Raw genomic sequence first — 23,049 nt, 5'->3', positions numbered from 1 at the left:
AAAAATCACCAATGGCGAAAAATGAAGCGCAACTGCTAATTACTTTTCAATTATATTATGATGTAATTCACGAAAAAATGTTTAGTTTGACTAATATGTATGGGTCGAACCTCAAATAACCGACACTCCCTCTTAGTAGCACACACCTCCGTTTAACGGCCACTCCCCTTTTGCAAACAAAGATTTTGGCCCCATTGTGCCCGTCATGAGAGGTTGGTAGTGATAATTAAAAAAACTACGCGATATATTAATCTGGTTTTTGAAGAGATCAGTTCATAGATGATGTTCCGCGAAGAGAGTGTAACTTATATTATCAATACAGATACGTAAGGTCGGTATTATCAGCAACTGACACGAAGTCCCTGTCGAATATTTTTTTCCAGAAAAGAAAACACAACTACCAACTTGCTGTGGAAACTGGAACAAACGCACGTAAATAGCTCTTCATACGAGCCGCAAGAAAAAGTACAAGAGCTCTGCTGTAAGTAAGTAAGCCTTGCCAAAAAGACACGTTCGGGAAGAAATCACCCCCGCTCTGACATCATAAACTGAACGTCTAGAAAAGTGAAGCACTAAAGCGTTTGTGTGTTTATTATCAATGAGTTTATTCTTTGAACCTGGCGCATATGACTCTAATAGTTTCGAAACTTTCTAGAAATCCTTGAGATTTTGGTCAATCCAGTATTTTGATGTATGTACCGACGCTAAATAATTATATAATCAAGGAAACAGATTTGTTTTGGATATTATGCCAAGGTGAGCTCGGAAAGAAAAGTCATCTGGTCACCGCCGGGACTCGAACCCAGGCCTGCTTGCAAACCAGGCAAGCACGCCACTATCTACACCACTGGAGACATGACCCTGTCTTCCTTATTTCACGCAGTGTGGCTGGAAGCGCTGCTGAAGTAGAGCATTAGTAGCTTCTCTTAACTTCAGCAAAGAGAAAAAGGGGGGGGGGTCTCTTCTCTTCTACTTCCTTCTTCTCTACGCTGAAGTAGAGGCAGCGCCTCAAGCTACAGTACTTGAAATAAGGAAGTCAGGGTCGCATCTCCAGTGATAACATTCTTGCCCGGTTTATAAGAGGGCCTGAGTTTTAATCCCGGTGAAGACCAGATGAATTTCTTTTCCGAGTTCACCTCGGTATAATATCCAGAAAATATCTGTTTCCTTGATATATTGGGCTGAGAATAGTGATATGATGTTGAAATGCATTAATCAACAATGTTTGCCCCCCCCCCCCCCCGGGAGGTAATGACAATATTTTAAGCAGAGCTAAACTTCAAATTTCAACAACTGATATTGTGAAAAACCATCATTAATAACACTGGACAACCAATTTTGACAAAGTTTCTCCGTCCGAAAACAAAAAAATCTCATTTCTTATGTCATTCGGTGTGCTGAACAAGAATTTTAGCCATAAAAAAACTGGACTGGCTACGGGAGGGGGGAGGGGGTCCCTAAAATTGCATATTTAATACGCATATACAGAGTGCCCCACAATCGGTTGACAGTTTTCAAAATGGGATAGCAGGAAAAAGGTTTCAGGTATTAGAGTTATTCTTGAGGAATATAACTGTGCAAAGTCAGGAATTTTAGCTACGCCATTCAAGTTGCAAGGGCCTACACAATTATTTAAACATTAAAAAAAAAAACTTTTTATATGTACATCCCGTGCTCAAATACATAAATAAGGAAAGTGGTTGCCCTGTCTTTCCGGATACCAACAAAGAAGTTTCCACGTTTCTAAGTCAAGGCCGTAGTGGGGGGGGGGACTACTTGGGGGGGGGTCTGGTTGAAAAGATAGCCAAATCTAGTGTTCTATCACTTTGGTTTCCCCCCCCCCCCCCCCCGAACGAAATTTCTGGAGACGGGTGTGTTCTAAGTGCAATGTTCATTGAGATATTTGAATTCAAAGCGTAGGAAAGTTGGGAAAGAACAACAACAACTAACGAACACGCACACACACAACACTTCTTTCCGATATTTATGCCGTTCTTTCTCAACTTTTCTCAATTTTGACAGATTCACATGATCTATGCAAATATTACACTTAGAAACGTGGAAATATTTTTGTTGGCATCGGGAAAGGCAAGAGCAATAACTTTCTAATTGGGCTTCCGAACAAAGGGTGTCCATATAAAAAAAGTTATTATTTTTTTACTTAAATAACTATACAATCTCTTGCAACATAGATGACGTACCTGAAATTCCTGACTTTGAACGTTTATATTCTGCAAGAACAACTTTAATACCTATCACTGTTTTTCTGCTACCGGAACATAAATAATTTCCTGCTATACATAACACAATACAATATATATAGAAAACAAAATAAATGGACAAAAAAAGCAACAACACACACAACAATACATATATAATAGAAAATTCACCAATACATAAAAGCCCAACAAAAATACAGAAACACAACAAAAATACATAGAAAGTCATACGCCCTTACAGCAGTGATTCTCAATCATTGGAAGCCTACAGCCCGGTTGATTTCTTTTTTGCGAGTGGAAGGCCCGGTCACATAGACACGACTAATGGGAAATGAATGGGTAAAAATGAAACGGCGAATCACTCACGGCCCGGTTTGACCGATGTCAGGGCCCGGTAATGGGCCGCGGCTCGGCGGTTGAGAAACGCTGTCTCAATAGTTCATTTATAGGCGTCTGACACGCACTTAGTCGTGCATTGCACAAAAAACAAGACATAAGGAGCATATCTTAAAACTTTCCAACAATAATTAATTAGCCAGTATCGAGGTTGGCCATTTTCCTTGGTAACATTGTTCTATGTTCCTTACCACTTTTCCACCATACGATAACGCTCTTAAAGAACTTTTTAACTGTTAACATGTTAAAATCTCCAGAACGAAAGCCGATAAGACTTTTTCATGATCATATTCGTGTTCAGCAGGTCAAAAACATTCGGAGTTGTTTATTTTCATGTGAACATCCATGTACTGTTGTCCGGTGTTAATAACGAACATTCCAAGTCAGCGGAAATTTTTTTCAGTCCCATAGGCGTCCTCTATCGAGAGGTTCTCCAGTAATGAGATGATTGCATAATATCTCAAACAACAAACTTGCAAAAGCATTTCAACGAAACATCAAAACACTCTTTACTTTTTTGGCAATAAATCTTAACACCGCCCCCCCCCTCGTGCATAAATGAAATCGTAATATCAGTGTGGGGGGGGGGACACATCTCTGGTTAGTGAAAAACGTCCTCCATTTTTATTATCCTGTTTACCTTTGATTATTTGGTTGCGTACAAGCGTTTACCCATCAAGTGAAGACTACAAATGTCCCGTTTTAAAATTATAATGATTAGGAGAAGACATACTACGGGGGTTGTTTGCAATGCAGTCTATCTCACTTTAGTGTTATATCTATATATATTTTTTTTTACCACAACGTGGATATTGACTATTATGCCTGCAGAAATTGGCAAAAAAAAAAAGACAGATGGGGAAAAAAGCCTCCTACTCTTGGAAAACTTCTCTGTTACGCACTGAGAGAAGAGAGATATTAGGTAAACGGGACACATACAGTCCAAAAATATCTATTGCTCCCCCTTCCCGTGAAAGAAATACTTACTCTTCTCTCTCTCTGTGTGTGTGTGTCTCTTGCTATCTATCTCTTTTACTACTTGGGCTGTGTCTGGTTCGTTCGCTACTGCCGTGCGGTGCTCTTACCAAGTGTATCGTATTATATAAGACACAAGAAAAGACATTTATTTCTGCGGAGCACGTGTGTGAGACATTCGAAACTGTCGATACTACGAGTACGAAACTCATTAGGTGATTTTAAAAGTAGATATAAACCTGGAACTTGATAATTTCTGATGGATAACTTCTACGACCCTAGGTATGTCTTAAATTTCACATGGATTATCGTGATCTAAAATTGAGTACAATAACGTAAAATGCTCTCAAGGAATTTCGTCTGTTTCAGAATAGCCTACCTTTTGTATTGTATGTAGTTCTGTGCATTTTAGTCAAGAATAACTAATTTTTTTTCCTTTTTTTTTTAGTATTTTACGTGAAATTGTTTATTTTTGTTTGCTTTATCAATACTATGAAATGTCAAGCCTAAATATCTCCATTTCTTGTTACAGCGAGGATTAAACCAGAGGTTACCAAACGGTTCACAGGGTCTCCCGGGGTTGCCTTGATTAATCATTGAAAGCGCCGCTACATGCCCCGTTATTTATCAGAAGCTTTAGCCTATGTTATGATTTAAGGATTAAAAAATTGGTAAAAATAGGTCATGAATAGGAAATGTTTGGGAACCACTGGATTATACAATAATAATTCTATTGAGTAAACCCCTGTTTAAATTAGAAAAAAAGTGTTTTTCTCTATAATTAACTTCAGATATTTTTAATATTTAGGCTTGTACAACATGTGCTCAAGGCGTCAAAATTGGAGGGCTCCGCAATATTGAAAAATTTTAATTCTGCAATAATTCTTCACCTGAACCCACGAAAGTAATATTAGCGCAACAAAATATGCAATACTGAACTTTTGCTAAAACTGTTTTAATGAACCACTAACCTATTAATTGAAAATATCTCGTTTACTCTCCCAGCATCAATCGCTATTCTGCACCTACTGCGTAACACTTGCGAATTACTGTTCTGTACCTAACTGATTTTTGAGTAAGGGGACGTAAAATATTTGGCCGGAGGCAGATTTATGGTTATGCTACTCTTCTTCCGTTGTAGTCTAGCTTTCTTGACCACATATGCATCCAAATCTTGTCATACCGAAGAAAAAGTCCGCTTAGCCCTCCTGTAAATACTCTTCTATATTCGGCTGCAGAGAGGCATAAGAGAGGAACATATATAAGATCTACGAACCAGAAACAGTCGAACGTTCGTGGAAACCTCAAGTCTACATTGCAGTTTCACCATTGAAGTAGGTGAATCTAAAAATGAAGTGGTCTATATAAATAAATGTAGGTACCTTGAAGAGAAGAACCTTTGGGCACCTACAATGATTTAGACAGTTTTATTTGTAACTCACTGATGCATCGTTAATGAACAGCTAGAAACTTATTTAAATCTAATACTAACTTGTATTGTATGTGCGTATCTGTATTTTATGTGAGATTACAATAAAACTCTTCTTAACGGTCACCTCTGTTTTACGGCCAAATAAAAATTTCCCGGCAAAAAGCCTATTAAAATAATGTAGTTCGAATCCCCTGTTTAACGGTCACCCTTAGAAACGGACGCCATTTTCATCATTCGTTCTATTGGACTAAAACCCTTATACGAACACCGATAGTTGCAATTTTGATTCGAATTATGATCACCAGACAACAGCAAAAGTTTTATTTGATCAATTTTTTTATACTGTATTTGACTACTTTTGAATGAAATTTTGGCTAAACGTTTGTTAATGTTTAGGAACTCTGATGTCCGTTTAGAATCTGAAATAACGGGTTGCTGGTTGTGTTCGCTCGCATATTTTACATTATCCCACGCTATTTAATAATGGCCAGCTCTAGTAAGCGTCGCTCTCTAGCACTAAGATTAAAAAATTGATGTCATCGAATCTAGTGAAAAACGTAAAATCGAAAAATTTTGTGTTTTTGCAAAGGGGCCATTCAAGTATTACGTAAGCAAATTTTTAGCCATTTTTGACCCCTTTACCCCCTTGTCAGCAAAATTTCGTTAGCAGCTTAGAATATTTCATACCTTCAAAAAGGGTGGTTGATGACGTAAGCAACCTTCAAACCCCTCCTCTCTCTTGTCATCAAAAGTCAGCAAATCCGAACCCCCCCCCCCCCAACTCGATGCTGACGCAATACTTGAATGACCCCAAATGAATTAAATGCATTGCTTAAATACATTTTCCTATAAACACAATGACGGGAAGTCATCGGATTCAGTCTCGTAGCCGAAAATACACGCTGATGGAGTTGGAATACTCAGCAAAGCAAACCAAAAGTCAATCAGTTTTGATAAAATTTCCCAAAAGAATTGAATTGATCAGTTTTCCCAAAAGATGTAAATTCAATATGTAAACTTTGTTTAATATTTCTTTTGTAATTTTAATTGCATGCCTCCGCAATATTTGTGCATTTTCATGACTTAAATGTAATTTAGTCTGCGTATAGGGGACTTGAGAAATTGATATTGGACAATAATCAAATATTGATGCTAAAGATTCTTTTCTTCTGTGTGTGTTTTTGTTTGAGGTTTAGTATTTTAAAATGGGCGGTAATGCAGGGGGAAAAATCTTAAATTTTATTCCTTTAATGTATATATTTTCCCTAAAATAAATATATGAACTATTGATGTAATTTTTTTTTTCCTTTTCTCTTCCATCTGTTGCACCAGACGCGGCCGTGGAGTCGCATGGCCACCTGGATCACCATCTGCGGCACCTTACAGTCCACGTGATAATAGCACTTGGAAACCCTTCCAGGACACCCCAGCAAGTGCATCCGACTGCAATGGCGGAGCAGTGATTTACGGATCCGTTAAACAGGACAGCAGCGGAGGATACGTGCATACATTCGGAGCGGCTCCTAGAAAAGAATCCTTCCAAGCTAATCGCCAGGGATCTTTACAAGATGGTAACTATACTCCGACAGCGAATCCTCAGGGTCCTCCGCGTTTCCAAACTGTGCGTCAAATATCTATGCAAGGACCGAAACCGTTCACACCAAATTACACGAGGCAAGACTCGGGAAACAGCGGTTCGTTCTCGCCACAGGTTGAAACGTGGAATCACGCAAAGACGACCGCCCAGTTTCCTGTATCCGATTACAATGACTCGTCGGACACCCAAAACAGGAATTCGGTCTTTCGTCGACAAGATTCAAACGGCGTGAGCCCTCAGAGACCGGGCGGCCTGTTTCAGAATCAGCCTCAACAGTACGACGGTTTTTCTAGACAGAATTCGTCGTCAAGCCCGACTTCACCTTATCAGCCGTCACCGGTTAAATACTCATCGACGATGGTCTACGAACCGTCGGTACCATACACTGGAAATTACTGTCCACCTCAAAACCCCAGTCCGGTGTCTGTGACCCCGTCATCCTCTCAGTATTTCACCAGACAGGACTCTAAGCCGTCTTATTACAGCAGTCCACAAAGACAAGACTCTAGAACAGCGCCGTTTTTTCAAACTACCAGACAGGATTCAGTCCAAGGAACCGGACCATACGTAACGAGGCAATATTCCTCATCAGATTACCAACCAGGATCTGGTAACACTTATTACCCAGGCCAAGAAGTTACTTCTCCGACAACCAATTACTACCAGAATCCCCCAATGAATGATTTTACTCGTCAGCAGTCGATGAATGATAGTATTGGGTCGAGGACACCATTGTCTCCGGCACATTCTCAACCACAGTTCAATTCGGGACCCACGACACCGTTGTCTCTTGCACAGTCTCAACCGCTGTTCAATTCAGGACCCCCAACACCACTGTCTCCAGTGAATAGGCCGCAAAGTCTCGGATACGTCGGTGCCAGCTCTCCGAAGCCCTTCAGACTCCAAGATGTCAGCCCATCTGAACCCGAGCCCTTCCCACCGCCGCCGCCCATGCCCCAGCAGGAAGAGAGCCCGGGCCGCCAGTGGCAGCAGCAACCGACGAGCCCAGTCAACGATTTGCCAACACCGCCATTGCCTTCACCGCCTGTTCTACAGCAAGCACCTTTCGAGACACCAGCTCCTGCGATGATACCACCACCGCCTCCGCCACCGCCTCCTCCTACAATGGCACCTCCACCGCCACCGCCCCCGCCACCCCCACCAGGCTTCTCTGCGCCTTCTGCTGATAATGTGCCAGCATGGAAAAAACAGATTCAGGTAAAAACACAAAGTTGTTTCTGTTTCTGTCTCTGGATTTCATTATGCCTGTAAAATGTATATTAGTATAGATTAGTTAGATATAGATATCGTAAAGATAAAGCTAAGTTTTTGTTGAGTAGGGTGATCATATGACCCGCATTTTACGGTGCATTCCTGTATTTTTTGGTACCTCGAATTTAAAAAAAATTAAAATGTGCCGTTATTTTCGGCGGTTTTTTTTAACGAAGCTTAATCCAATTTGAAATCCTCACTAAAATCATGAATGAAGATGATTTTTGAAACTTAATGAGTTTAAATATAAATTCTCATTTTTTTTCCCGTGAAATGCATTTTAACTCACTGCACTTTCCTGTAGCACTCATTTTCCGCTATTGGCGATACTTCAACTATAATTGGCAGCTTTGCCGATTGTTGGCGACTTTTACAGTGCACCTAACAATGTCTCCTATTTTTTCGGTTTACGGTATTTTTCTCGATGATGTATGAATATGTTATTCATTTGACATGTTGGCATTTTTCCGAAACATCTTTCACAAAAAAAAAAAAGCAAAAAGAGAGAGAGAGAGAATGGACTCATATAACGTAACTTGAAATCGGATGATTCTCTCAATTTTTTTCTCTGTTAATAAATTGATCTTATCAAAACCAGTTTGGCAACTGCGCATCCGATATTTTTCGTTTGGCATGTGCAACATTCTGTAAAATTGGCTTGCACAGTGCCAAGTTAAGAAGAACGGAACTAAAGACCAAAGACAGCAAGATAGGTGGCAAATGAGTTGGTGACGATTTCGTTAAGACTTGTAATATCGAAGAATTCTTCCCTGCTTCTCGTCACAACAAAATAAACCAATGGTTTCTTAATCAAAGTTCAGCGAACTCCTTGGGAAGGTCCTTGGAGATGTTTCAGGGGTCCTTGAGCTTGGATGAGAAAACAAATTGATTCATCGTTTCTATACTGTCATATATTTAGTATTATTTTGAAAGGGGATCCGTGGACGTTCCTAAATCCAAAATATCCAATCTTGTTAGAGAACCGAAAAATTTCCAGGATTCACACATAACTTACGTTTCTCGGACACTGCCCAGTTTTTGACTCATCATACACAATTTGGGTACAACATAAATGTGACAATGGAGTTTGGTGGATAATTTTCGACGTGGGAAAATAAGGTAAAATCACCCGCTGTCGCCGAAAATAATGCCAGAAGTGAGCAAAGCTGCCAATTATAGCTAAAATCACTTGACATAATAATTAAAAATGGCAAGAAATGAAGGGTTTTTTTTTTGTTTTTTTTCAAATCGCGGAGTATTTACATTTTTTCTTTCGTAGAAAGAAAAAAAAATGATTTGACTAGACAAACATGTGAGATGAATGTTCACATCTGTAGTCATAATTACCATAATATAATTTATAAGTCGGGGAAAATAATTTTAAGTCTAGATTTCAGCGAAGAATGAAATTTTATGTAGGCTTCGTTACAAATACCATAAAGAGCAGAATATTTACATATAAAAAAAGTCGAGATGGAGTTAAACTATTGGAAAATACGGGTCATATGGTCACCCTAGTCATCACTATCACATCAAAGCCAGAAAGCTCTCCCGGGATCCTGCACCTTAAATGCAACCGGGAATCTAAACTCATTTCCCGGAATCTCGAGAAGAATAAGGGTTGAACCAGATCATATTTCTGTGTTGAATTAAACACGTCAAAGAAATTTTTATCACATAAACATGCATTTTAGAAGCTGCGATCAAATTTTCTTCCTAAACTTAATCGTATTAATAGATAAATTACTAAATAAATAAATTACACACAATATATTTAATAGTTTAACTGGCATTGACGAGATCATTGACGAGATATCTCGTCAATCTCTTTCCCCCTTATTTTGGCATTGACAAGCCCAGACATTTTGTGATGCTGAAAAAATTTCCAGCAATTTGTCCGACAGTTGGAATCTGAAATAAATGAGACACTTGAATTCGGTTTCTTTTTCATTCATATGAATTAGTTTATCAACCCTTGAAGCGGTGTTGACGAGATATCTCGTCTCATTGAAATATTCTTATTTTAGCATTAACAAGCCCAGATAATTTCAGCCACCTCGTTGGGCATTTTGCCTGTTGTGGCGTTGTATTTGTATTTGTCAATGCTAAAATAATGTACCGGTATAGAGTGTTCCACTTAGAAATTATTATAGTGTAACACGCTATCTTTTCGCACCTGCTGAAAATAGGAATAAAACCTACTCCATTGAAAAGATATGGCATTTTACAGGGGGTGCCGCTTAAAGGGTTAACTAATCCACCACTGAATGGCTCCGAAAGGAATGAAAAAAACCCAATTTTTCTGTAGTTTAGTAAATTTTCTAAAGAAATTTCTTTTATAAAATTGTATTATTTCCAACAATATTGTATTATAGTTTACGCTGCGATAATTCTTCTAATTAAGGAGAATATAATACAGTTAAATTATAATAATTTTTTGATTAGCCGCATCCTTCTTTATTTCTTTTCTTTCAAACCGAGCACCACTCAGGTCTATCGCCACGTGCAATTTACTACCTAGAGAAATGTGCCGGAAGTGCAAGAATGTGTTTGCCTAACAACCTGAGTGGACATCTAGTGTTGTGTCTCATTTTTCAGTGCTGCCATCTATATTTCATAAGTAAAGTGTAACGATTGAATATTTGTACCGTTTGTAGACCTGTTGCTCTCTGTGGCGAGACTTTTTAACGGGTAGATCGACTCGCATTCGTGCCTAGGAGTTGGGAACCACAAAAAAACCAACTTCAGCCTACCACCACCACTGTGGCACCGGTGAGGTAATTAACAGCACCCATCACTAAATAGTATTTTAGGTTTAAAACACTATTTAGGCAATACGCCAGATACGTTCATCCTCTTCCCCTCCCAGACACAATGGACGGTTTTGGAGTCGGACCTTTGGTGAGAAGAGAATAAATTATTTCTACAAATCAATGTATTAGTTATTCAATTTTTTAAATAAATAACGTGATCATCACGCATTCCCAAGAGATCATTACGATCTGTCCAGAGAATTTGTTAGTGCTAGTAGACATCCGTGCCCGAACCGGGATTCGAACTATTTCCTCCTACAGATACACACGTATCTCTAGGAGGTAATGTTCGAACCCAGGCCTGCACAGTCAGAAGCTAGCTCTCTAATCACTGGATTGCCAGGTGGCAAGTTTTAATAACAAATTAACTAAACACATAATTATTAGTTATAGTCATTAATAAGCTTTAAATATTAATTACTTTTTAATATTAATACTTTACTGTAATATTAATACTGTTATTAAATACCTCTAAATTTACTTAAATTGCTCATGTGTTTACGATAACCGAATCCCAGGAAATGTTAATCCCCAGAACTCACCCGTTTCGCAATGACGTAGTACACCACCAAGCGTTATTCTCGCTCGCTTATTGGAAGCAATATTTTCAAACCTCTTCTTTTGAGCAAAAGTAGATCTCTTAGAAATTTACAAGTTGGCTCACGAGCTATTTTTTCCGCTTTTGTAGTTATTTCTTCAGTCCCTGCGCATTCATCGCAGACGTTCCCATCCGTTAGAAAACGGACATCAGATCTGTACTTTCGCAACAATTTCAAGGCAGCCGAATCACTGGTTTTAAGAAAGTGTGAGGGACCTTTCAGTCATGGGAGTTAATTTGTTTTGTCTGGTTTTAGTCTGTTTTTTTCTGACGAACTCATTTTAAATAGTAGTTGGAAAACAGACGTAGAGAAGGAGAAGCATGTTACGAAGAATAGTGCCGAACACCACTTTATTTAGTGCAGTTATTTTTGGCAGGACAACGTTTTTGTTCCGCTGGCATTGACTGACTCACCGATGAGAAAAAGAAAAAGTTAAAAGTTAATTTTAAATTAGTTGGCACGATGGGATTGTTGATGCCAGATAAGCGTAAGTGAACATGTGAATTGAGAAAATACCAAGCAGATACTCCGGGTGAAAACATCTGCTTATGTAACCACTTCCATTTTTAGTTTTGATTTAAATTTATAATTACTTTCCGTATTTTCCTGCGTATTATCTACAGCTCTTTTTTCTGAAAGTGCGGGAGGAGCAACAGGCCTACAACGATACAATTATTAAATCATTATATTTCACTCGTAGTTATAAAAACTGATGGCAGATGGGAACACTACGCATAACAAACATTACACAGAAACAAACTTCACGTCAGGTTCACAACACGTACAAGCATATTGCAACATGTTTTAATTCGTTCCAACATGTACCAAGAAGTTTCGCAAGGAATGTGAACGAGTGCATACGTTGTTTGGCGGTAATAGTAGTATCGCGCCAGTGTCGAATGCGCCTAAACCGGGTTTTTTTTAAGAGCATGTTTTTTTACTCCGCACGCAGAGTAAAAAAACCTGCTTTTAAGAAAACCCGGTTTAAAAGTTTGATTTTTCGCAGGCCTTCATAGCCAGTTCTGTGCTGACAGATGGCACCTGAGGGCTGGGAATAGGCTCCAACTTCAATTCAGTTCAGTTTGCTTTTTAGCGGATTGACAGTAGTTAATTTAGCAACGACACTCTTGAATGCGAGCCTTTGTCTCTCATTTGCAAAAGTCTCTCTGCAGAGCGTAAGCAGACCTTCAACTCCATACTTACATATACACGAAAATTCAGGCTTTCGTTTATTTTTCACTTCTAATACATTCTATATGATTGCTCCAACACGAAACATGCATAGGCCTATCTCTGACATCAGCGTTAGGGTCACGCATGCGCACACACGAGACTTTCTGGCATGAAGCAATTCGTTATAGAAATTTTCCAAGAAAAATGTTTACCAAGTGCATTACCATGCACAACATAGTAATAAGTTCGGAAGGGTGGACTAAAGTACCATGTATTGGTACAATTTGAAACTAGGTTTTTAAGTCGGTAAGGTTCAAAATTTACTGTCATCCCAATAAAAATGCTCCAAAACGTTCATTTCTGTTTTTATAATCGACTTTTGGGTATCCATATTCAAGGTTGTGCCGTAATTTTGCAGCCGTTCACTCGTTTGAAAAAGTCTATCCGTAGAGAGCAGGCAGACTTTCAACACGATAATTACATAGCATGAAAGATATTTGCATTTTCACTTCAAATAATGGATGACACAGCACCAGTATAATACGAAATAAACGCGCGAGTGGTGCAGCGGTAAGATGCCCGTCTTCCACCATGAAGGTTACTCTCAGGGTTCGTGGGTTCGAGGAAAACTTTAAAAAAAAAGTTCTTTACCTACCGAAGCCTGGGGGACCACCAATAGATCGCGCCTTCATTTCCAACCCAATTTCTTTGGTAGGAAATTGCTATATGGCGATGTGACAAGAGTTGGTGTGCGGTAAAGTAAGTAGTATAATACGAAAGAGAAGCACAAGTCTGACAATATAAATATGTTAGGGCCACGTATATATCAAACAATCCGTTCCGAAATATACCAGTGCGTGAGGAATTCCCTAGAGCAGCGGTTCTCAACCTTTTTTGACTCGCGGAGCCCTTTTCAGTACATAATTTCTATGGCGGAGCCCTGTTTGACTCGAGGAGCCCTTTTATGTACATAATTTTTATGGCAGAACCTTGTAGGCCTCTCTGATTTACTTATCTATCAAATTTACTGATTCATTTTATTTTCCTCGAGTCGCGGAGCACCGGTTGAGAACCGCTGCCCTAGAGGAATGTTTACGACGTGTATGTATGGTTGAGTAATAGCAGTAATTTTGCGGGCGACCCGTGAAAGTAGTGCATTAAAAGTCATACTAGAGAGAGAGGGAGAAAGTTTTGTGTAGTAAGTGCAAAGCGTATGATAGAAAACTACGTTGCGTGAGGAACAAATATATATATTTTTTGAGAAATTCCAAAATGCACTCATCTTATAATGAGCAGAGAAAACGGTGAATATTTATAATAATAAACAGAAAACCGGTATATATCGCTATATCGCGCATATTGTAGTGAATAACGACGTTGTGCTGAAAAGCCAAGGTCGAGCCAACATCTCATTGAATAACAGGGAGAATTTATTTTTGGAAACTTTTCGATGAGAAGCGCTTGTAACTCTGAGAGAGATCCTTTATTAGAAGCACCACATCATTCTTGGCAACGAGAGGCTAAATAACCACCACTGACACACATATATTAGGACGACGTGATAATCAATCATACATCAAGTACAGAGTGAGCATTGTACTAGAAATTCCAAACTTTTAAAAAATGTTAATATTGATTTTTGAGTTGTTTCATTATCCGATAATCGAGGTTATTACACAATTACAGAAAATAACATTGTTTTCTAATTTCTTATAGCCTTTACCGTTATTATCCGTCTTACGAGTTATTTAACACGTATTAGTATATAAGCATTCATATAGTTTATGCTCCTTTCAAGATGGAAGCTAATACAGCTCTAATCTATGGTCCAGGTGAATCATTATTTATAATTATGTTACACAAAATTGACGTAGGGCATTCTATAACTCTTTCCCTGAGGCCCCATCAAAATACAAGAGGGTAATATTTCTCCGCAAAGAGCAGAAAGGTGCTGATTATATGAGGGGTTCACAACTGTAGTATACCAAGTCCATTTATCTTTATTATGGATAATAACACCTTGTGAAAGCAGAGCTTTTACAAAAACTTTAAGGTGTACTTATTCATAATAAAGATAAATGGACTTGATCTACTATGTGGTTGTGAACCCCTCTTATCGTCTTTCAAAATAATTATACAGCCACAAGATTTCAAGGTATGGTTATAATTGATTTTTGCAGATTTTCAAGTTCGTTTTCGAGCTCAATTTAGTTCAAAAGCCATCATGGGCGGTGGAAACTGGGAGTTTCAAATAAGCTAAAGGTACTTGAAACCCCGTGTTTCGTGTGCCTACGAAGTTTAAGATGCTTTAGCTTCCCCCCCCCCCCCCAAATTTCCGTTGCCAATGATGCCTCAAGATACTTGATCCCCTAGTTTTCGTTTTCTATTATGTCTCAGGATATTCGAGCACTTTTTTGGTGCCTATGATGCCTTTACTTGAGGCCACCAGGTTCAGGTGCCAATGATGCCTCAATATGCTTGGGCCCCCAGTTTGGGGCTTATGATGCCTCAAGATACTTGAGCTCCCAGTCTTCGTCTCCTATCATGTCTCAAGGTACTTGAGTGCATTTTAAGGTAGCTATGACGCCTCGAGATACTTGAGTCCCTAGTTTCCGGTGCCTATGGTGCCTCAAGATACTTGAGCCCCCCACCTCCAGTTTCCCATCTATGATGCCTCAGGGCATTTAAGCCCTCAACAATTCATCATATGTAATATAAAACTTTCCTCTTCCTGAGTCTCGTATCCCCTCTAGTCTCGTATAGACGCCTGGCAACTTTAAGCACCCCTGTCAATATTTCCTTAATGTCGGCGCCGCTATAAAGCATTGTTGGTGAGACTATGAGACTAATATATCTGAGCGGGGATTAGTTGTTTTTCAGCTTTACGACAATTTAGTACACTAACACAGAATAACGTGCCATCAGAAAAATGGGATGGAAGAACTATCTCTATCCATCTACTTCACTACACACTGACTACGGCCACATCGCTGTACCCATTTTACTGTCATTTACGATTTTATTTGGCAAAAAACGCACCATCATTAGCGGTGGTCGCCTCAAGCTCGTTATACAGAGAAAAAAAATATCTTATCTTTATTCTTCCCCCGGTTCGAACCTGGGACGTGACGAGAACCTTTGCAATACTAGACGAGCATCTTACCACCACGCTACTCGGGCCACCTTATTTATATAATTTTTATTTTCTCCCTAAAAACTAAATTTGACAATAATTGTATTAATAAGTTTTGGTTCAGCCCATACTATTTTTGATTGGTGTGTGACAACGATTTAGTATATGTGTATCTGCCCTTCTTTTATAGAAATCGATTAATTTATATTTTTCACTGACAAAAAGATTTCTAATTAAAAAAAAAATCTCACATTGGTTAACGGTTATGTCTTAAACATCATGGAGAAACTTCCCGATTAGACCTCGTGCTCATAAATTGACCTTGACGTCACAACAGGGATCAAACCGTCATCATTACCACAGTCATAGAAAACAACGAAGGTTGTTTCGTTGGGGGGTCGGGGTTATAGTGGGAAGAAGCGCAACATGAACTTCTCAAACGTGTCACAAAAAAGAGGTTATTTATGTGATTTTTAATTTCCAACTCTCAGAGTGCGCGTGAATTAGAAATTCGCCATTACGCTATTGCCAGAAAGAGTTACGTAGAATGTGACAGCGATAACACACGTACATGTTACGCGATGTTTTTTGGCACTTGGGTTTGAAAATTCTTCGTATCTCAAAGAACGAGTTGATGAGGGGGATGTTTATTAATAGAATGTTGGCTTTTTCCTCTGTCTCCACCTCATTTTTACCCCCTTAAAATAATAATCATGTTCGGTTTTGGTTTTTTTTCCGGCCTGGAAGGAGATTGTCATGTGTTCATACAAGATTTTTTTTTTCCATTTAGAGCATTTAAGAAATTTAAGAAATTGCTAAAAGTTTGTGGAATTCATCAGAATATTTTCATATGATGTGTGCCATTTTCGAAAGTGTACGGAAAATTATTTAGTATTAAATTATATAAATTAATGTATAAGTCAGGATAGTCTTAAGAACACCATGGGGACAGGGTAAAAATTATGTTCTGGGAGGGGTGCCCTATCTATTTGAAAGTGCCTGCTTACCAATTCACGTGCATAACTCTAGGAAATCACAATACCTACAGAATTTCCTTATTACGAGGTTCCACTACGAGCTTGATGCTTCCGGGCAGCACGTTAAAACGGTCATAAGTGTAGCCCGAAAATGGTGAATCAACATGTCAGGCATTAACTAAATGTCCCGATTGAAAATCTGCTCGTTTCAAGCTTAATCGAATCCTTATGTTATTGAATACTTGATTTGGTATCCGATTGAAGTGTAAGAAGAATGGATAATTAAGATAAGTTGTTTGTGAGGTTGAATAACTTTTCCCCTCTTGGTTATCATTGCTATTGTGGTTATTTTCAATAGGCCAACAAGGAAGCGAGATCGCACTTACCACCTCAAGATTCGATGCAAGAAGATTCGGGTCCGTCACTTCCGTCAGCGCTGCAGAACGAAATGAAGCGCGACAAGAAACCGTTCACGTACCTTCCGGCAGGTCTGGACCTATCCGAAATACGATCTCCAAAGATGCAGCGTCGGATCCTGGCGAACCAGCAATACGCTCCACCGCCACCGCCACAGACGTCTCAGCAGTTGAATTTGCCGATCAATGATCAACAGCAAATGATGCAGAATCAAATGCAAGGGTGATTATAAAACAGCAACAATAAAATCGGGTTTTTTTTTGCCCTCATCAGCAGAATCCTGATTGTCATACTCAAGCGATCAATGTTTCTGGCCTAGGAAAGAGACTCTCTGGCTATAATACCAAAAGGAGCGAACTTTGGGAAGAAAAGTTGTCTGCACCGGGAATCTAGCTGTTGCTTATTTCCAATCCAGGATGATTGCAAAAAGACCAAGTTTCAATTTCCGGTAGAGACAACTAACTTTTTTCCCCCTTGAAATTCGCCTTGGCATAATATCCAGAGCGACTCTTTCTCAAATGTATTGGGTGAGAAGAAAAAACTTTTATATAGAGATGGTTTTATCTTTGAGTCATAACAAATTGTTAATTTAACTTTTATTATGGTTTAATAAGTTTTTCAGGATCATATCATGACAAAACAAATGCATCGTTTTCCTCGATTATACTCGTATTGTTCATTGGTCGAAGATTTCTATTTTTTTTACGCCTTGCATTATATGTAATTGGATCGTTCTGATTAATGAGTCTTCGAGCAAAGAAAGAAGTTTCATGACACATTGTGCGTTTTACAAAAGCTTTTTACTTCCACAATTTTAAGTCATTTTTTTCAGCCACTTGAAAAATTCTGTCGCAGAATTTAACTGATTTTGGGGTCGGAAATTTCTCTAAAGCTTGGTCTAAATTGATTATTTTCGGGTTTTCTTCTAATTCTGGTTTTAAATGATTTATTACAATAGATCATTCATTTTTCGATCCTCATCTTCTAGAATCTAGCCCTGAATTCCTTGATTTATAACTTCGCGAAACCGCAGAACTGCTAACTGAAGTAAAGCACAATCTCCATAAACTTCATAAATATTTCTTCAACTTCGAGAAGCATTATCTTCATTAAAAAGAATAATGATAACAGAGCACCAAAAAAACGACTTGTGTTCATCAACAAGGAAAAATATATTCAAAATACAGCGATTGCGATAGAATGGATACCTCAGTAGTTTTTTGCCGCGCTGAAACAAAACGTTTATTTAAATACAGGCGTCCTTCGCTTTAAGCGATTAGTTGGTTCCGCAAAATAGTCTTATAAGATGAAATCGCGTAAAGTGAGTTGAATTTAACATGGAAAAGATAGGGATTGGGGGTAGGTTTTCTTCAGAAGGATGGAAAAAAAATTGAATCCAACAGCAAAGAGACTTTTTAAATGAATTTATAATTCCAATTTATGAATAAATCTCGTGAATTTAGGCAATATCAATGAATTAAATTAATACTTTTTCTGTCTTCACTACTTCTGATTGATTCTAGTGTGAGTGTGGATATTTTCTTTCCTGAAGAGCCTGGTACGATAGGCTGATAACTCTTTTTAATGAAACAGTCAAGATTCGGCTTATAAGCAGCCGTCCCCTTATTTTTTCCCTCCTTTAGTAACAAAGCTAGAGAATTTTTCATACTTCTCGCAACACTGGAAATTCTAGTTTCACTGGAACCGCTTTTGTTAGATTAAATTTCCCATGGCATTGTCAATGTGTTATTAAACATTGTTAATAAGTGAGTTGTATCTGAGAATTTCTCTCAAAATTGTATTTGTCTCAGCTAATCACCAAAAACCAACGTATTTCATTGTCAAAGGATTTAACTATGATATAACTTCAATTTCCAAGCTCATTTCCAGGATTAAAGTAAAACTCCAAGCAAAATTTTGCAGGTTGGGATTCCTAAAATCAACTTTTAAAATTCGCATTATAGCAAAATCGCGTAAAGTGACGTATACCTGTATAATAAAAAGAAAGGCACAGCGAGTTGAAACATGCGCCTGTGTGAAATGCCAAAAACTTTCGGAACGACCTAATAAAACAAGACACCAAATATTCGTGTAATATTTTTTAAATACAGGACCATCTTAACGCATCGGCTCAAGAGGACATCGTGACATCTGGTACATCGCGAAAATTATATTCGTCTTCATTTTTGAGTGTAGGTATGTAAATTGGTGTGCGCAAGTAATTCCAGCCAAGTAGAAGCCCCAGAACATAATTTTTTCCGGGGGGGGGGGGGCAATGTTACTGTTAAGACAGAAGCTGAAATGGTGACAATAATCGTTGGCCATAGTGACAAAAAAGGAACTACTATATATACAATGATACAGATTCATCCATAATTTCTTCTTTGTAGCTTTCTTGTGCCTGTTGACTTGTAATTTTATTAAGAGAATCGAAGAGTTGAATTGTGGCGACAAAAAGGCATCATCGAAAAATAAATGAATAAATTTCGCACATTAAGCGATTGGATACATTAGCTTTTATCACAGCAATAGAAGTAGTCACAGGTTGAAGCTCAAAGCAAAAACAACAAATCATTCTACTCGATGAAAAGAATTCGCTGCGCGTGGAAAAATTTTCCGATCGCGCTTCACACACGCACTCCATCTTGATTTCAATCCGTTCCCAACCAATAAAGGAGGTTTTTCTCTGAAACAAACTGGGCGGTTTATTTAAAACAAAAAAAGGGCACTTGAAAGAGCCTTCGAGAGTTTTTTTTTTCTTTTTAAATGTAACTGAGTGGACGCGAAAGGAAAGGCTGTGTTCGTGAAGAGCTGTTGCTACAAACAGCGATTGACCTCCGTGAAGCCGTGACCCGATTTTTTTGTGTCGGTGCTATGTTGTTGCTGCCTTTATATTTGTGTTGCCATCATTAGACTCTCTCTCGAGAGAGAGAGAGTTTGGTTCTTTATATTTCATTCTTCTCACTCTAATATCAAATATATACTTCTTTTATTGTTATTTTTAATGAAGGCTAAATCTGGCTGACAAGAGCTCGCCTTACGCTTACAAGCCTACTGCCCCACCGCCAGCCCCGATGCCTGCCGACCTGCAGAATTCTGCCGATGACAAGAACAACTACGGCCAATCCCGGTCCTTTCGGATCCTGCAAATGATGACGGACGGAAATCAAGCACCGGGTATGTAAAATCCACTGTCTAATTATGGATACATTAATGCTTCATTTCCTCACATGAAAAAATTTGCAGAATATTTTAAAAGCTTAAAAGGTGAATACTTATAGACAAAATAATAATACATAATAATAATAATACACATAAATTAAGCGTTAAACAATGGAATGCATAGGTATACATGTACACTCAAACGACGGAAATAAGGGGCAAGGGGCAAATACCTGCATAAATCTGTAGTAAGTAATCGTAAAGTGTACAACAGGAAACTACTTGGTAGCGTGATATGATGAGTGATAAAGAGAATGATAAGCGATGATTCTCAAGAAGAATCTGTGGATAATAGCTAGGTTAATTAGGTTTTCGGACGATGACCCAGATCAAATGACAGCACGTGAATGTAGGAAATTATACTAAACCAGGGTGCACACACTGGCGCGATACTGCAGAGATGTATCATGCAACTCGACAAGAATTGGTAAATAAACCTGAAATTCCGGTTTTTAACTAATCAGTGTCGAGATAAATGATGGAGTCTGCAGTCTTTATTCAGCAAGTCACGATACCGTGCATGTTTTAAGAGAAGAAAATGTCCTCTCTCTATGGTATAATGGTCATTGCTCTTGCCCGGTATGCGAGAGCTTCTGGGTTCGAGTCACGGTGGAACGAACGACATTTTTTTCAGTGTTCATCTCATGATATTTAGAAAGCCTATTGATTTCATGAATACGTGTCGAGTTGCATGCTACACATCGCTTGCAGTATCAAATGCGCCTAGAGCAGGTTTTTTTTTTTTTTTTTGCTCCACGTGCAAAGTGAAAACGCTGATTGGGTTAAAAGCTTGAGTCAGGTTTGATTTTTCACAGGACTTCGTGACCACATTTTATGCTGACAGTTGGCCCTGAGGGCTGGGAATCGGATTCAACTTTAATTCAGGTCAGGTCCGTTTGATTTTTAGCGGAATGACAGTAGACAATTTAGCAATGTATACGGAAGACTGGATGTTGTGAAGATATTTATTATTTGAGATGTTAATTTTTTAAGGAAGGAAAAACTCATCTCTGCCTCTACCGGGAGTCAAACCCGGGTCCCTCGATTGCCGGACGAGTGCTCTGGCCACTAAGCATATATACGCTCTAGCGAAGGAAAATTTCTGTCTCTTCTGTAGCTTAGTGGTCAGAGCACTCGTCCGGCAATCGAGGGACCCGGGTTCGACTCCCGGTAGAGGGAGAGATGAGGTTTTTCCTTCCTTAAAAAATTAACATCTCAAATAATAAATATCTTTACAACATCCAGTCTTCCGTGTATCTTGTATTAACAAGTGAAGAGCGACATTCGTGTCAAATTTAGCAATGACACCAGTAGATGGTATTCATATGCTCAAAAAATCGTCAATGAATAAGGAAAATCGCAGGAAATACTAATACTACTTTAGTATTTCCTGGAGAAAGAAAAGAGAAAATTAAAGTCATGAAAAAAAAACTAGCACGAGAAACCACTTTGGAAAATATTACTGAGAAGCCACTCAATGAAAGTGTAGTCAATAACCATACGATCCAATAGTCTCACTTAACATCATTCCGATTCTCAAAAAGTTTAACCTTACAACCATAGATGTACCTACTAAAAGCTTTTGTTTCAAACCCCCTAAAAATGCTATACCACAAAATAAACAATGGGGACATTTATTATATTCCACGTGGTGATCGCCCGCTTGGCTACATAGGACGAACGCGGAGACCCATAAAAACTAGATTATATGAACATGCTAGCTGTGTTAAAAATCAAGAATGTGAAAAATCGCTGTCAAGAGGGCCATAGATTTTTAAATTTCAAGGAATTTTTTAGTATTTCCTGGTATTTGCCTTATTCTTTGAAGATTTTTTTGAGTATTATTAGGCAATCGGAATCTACGCTTCCGGTATTCATATGGTCGTCCCATTTAAAGTGAAAAATTTTAAAAATTGCCCCTATATAAATAACCCCTGATAGAAAACAGAATAGCAACTTACTGATAAAGATAACTGAAACACATGAAAAACTACGATTTTTTTATAATTAGTTAAAACTATTAAAATTAAATATTTATAATTAAATTTACTTTTTTTTGATAAAATCTGTTGTTGCGGTTAGCGGTGTAAGAATTTTTTTAGAGAAGATGTTGTCAGTGAGGCCTAACAATATCAAACGACTTGTTCACGGAATAGCATCTTAATGCAGGGGGTTCTTAACCTTTTGTGTTCGACAGACTCCCTTGTACCAATAAAATGGAGACCACGGAGACCTCTTCATAATAATATTCAGTATATACTATAAAAATTATGAGTTAATTGTTTTCTCATCCAAGCTCTCAGACACCCTGAAGGTTTCCCAAGGCGTTCGTGGATTCAGAAGGCTCCTTAAGAACCTTTGGCTTTGAACCCTTGCTCTAAAATGTGTTCTCCCCCTCCCCCACCCAATAATGTTATTAATCATTACTTCCTACACCCATCTAATAAATAACTCTCTCTCATCATTCACCAATTTAATTGATATATTATCATTATCATCTCGTTAGAGCGAATTTCTAGTGCAGAATCTTATCAGTTTTAGATATTTTTATCGATTCCGTGTTTATTTTTCTGCCTGGAAATGTTTGGCTATCCATAAAAGGGTTTAAAATGTTTATTTCGAACCGATTCTCGCCAGATGATAATAATCATGATATCATCGGGCAGCAGCAGCATCATCCGGATAACCACCAGACAGAAATGCGATTCAGTGGCGGACTTCGGAAAGACGCCATTCCGTCCAGAGCCTTCCAGACGCTACAGAAAATGACTGGCGGCGCTCCTCAAGAATTTGGAGCCTATCCAAGCAACGGTGAGTGGCGTGA

At 38.5% G+C, this 23,049-nt stretch overlaps 1 protein-coding gene across 2 annotated transcripts in view; it reads left to right on the top strand.

Moving 5' to 3' along the window:
- Positions 1 to 3,496: 3,496 nt before the first annotated feature.
- LOC149076438 (uncharacterized) overlaps positions 3,497 to 23,049 on the top strand; it is a 31,063-nt gene continuing 11,510 nt past the window's right edge. Inside the window, exons 1-5 of one of the 2 annotated variants that reach the window (XM_089244003.1) lie at positions 3,509 to 3,872; positions 6,355 to 7,837; positions 16,945 to 17,225; positions 20,014 to 20,180; positions 22,863 to 23,036. In XM_089244003.1, the coding sequence (XP_089100129.1) occupies positions 3,850 to 3,872; positions 6,355 to 7,837; positions 16,945 to 17,225; positions 20,014 to 20,180; positions 22,863 to 23,036 (2,128 nt within the window). In that variant the 5' untranslated portion in view covers positions 3,509 to 3,849. Of the gene's footprint in view, positions 3,873 to 6,354; positions 7,838 to 16,944; positions 17,226 to 20,013; positions 20,181 to 22,862; positions 23,037 to 23,049 lie in introns of both variants that reach the window. The other variant, XM_089244005.1, reaches the window with a different exon arrangement.

The sequence above is a fragment of the Pholcus phalangioides genome, unplaced genomic scaffold (genome assembly GCF_987345545.1).
Source record: "Pholcus phalangioides strain wild (caught in Gottingen) unplaced genomic scaffold, Ppha-v1.0 ptg000015l_1, whole genome shotgun sequence".
Lineage (NCBI taxonomy): Eukaryota > Metazoa > Arthropoda > Arachnida > Araneae > Pholcidae > Pholcus > Pholcus phalangioides.
This window is presented reverse-complemented; position numbering and strand designations above follow the sequence as displayed.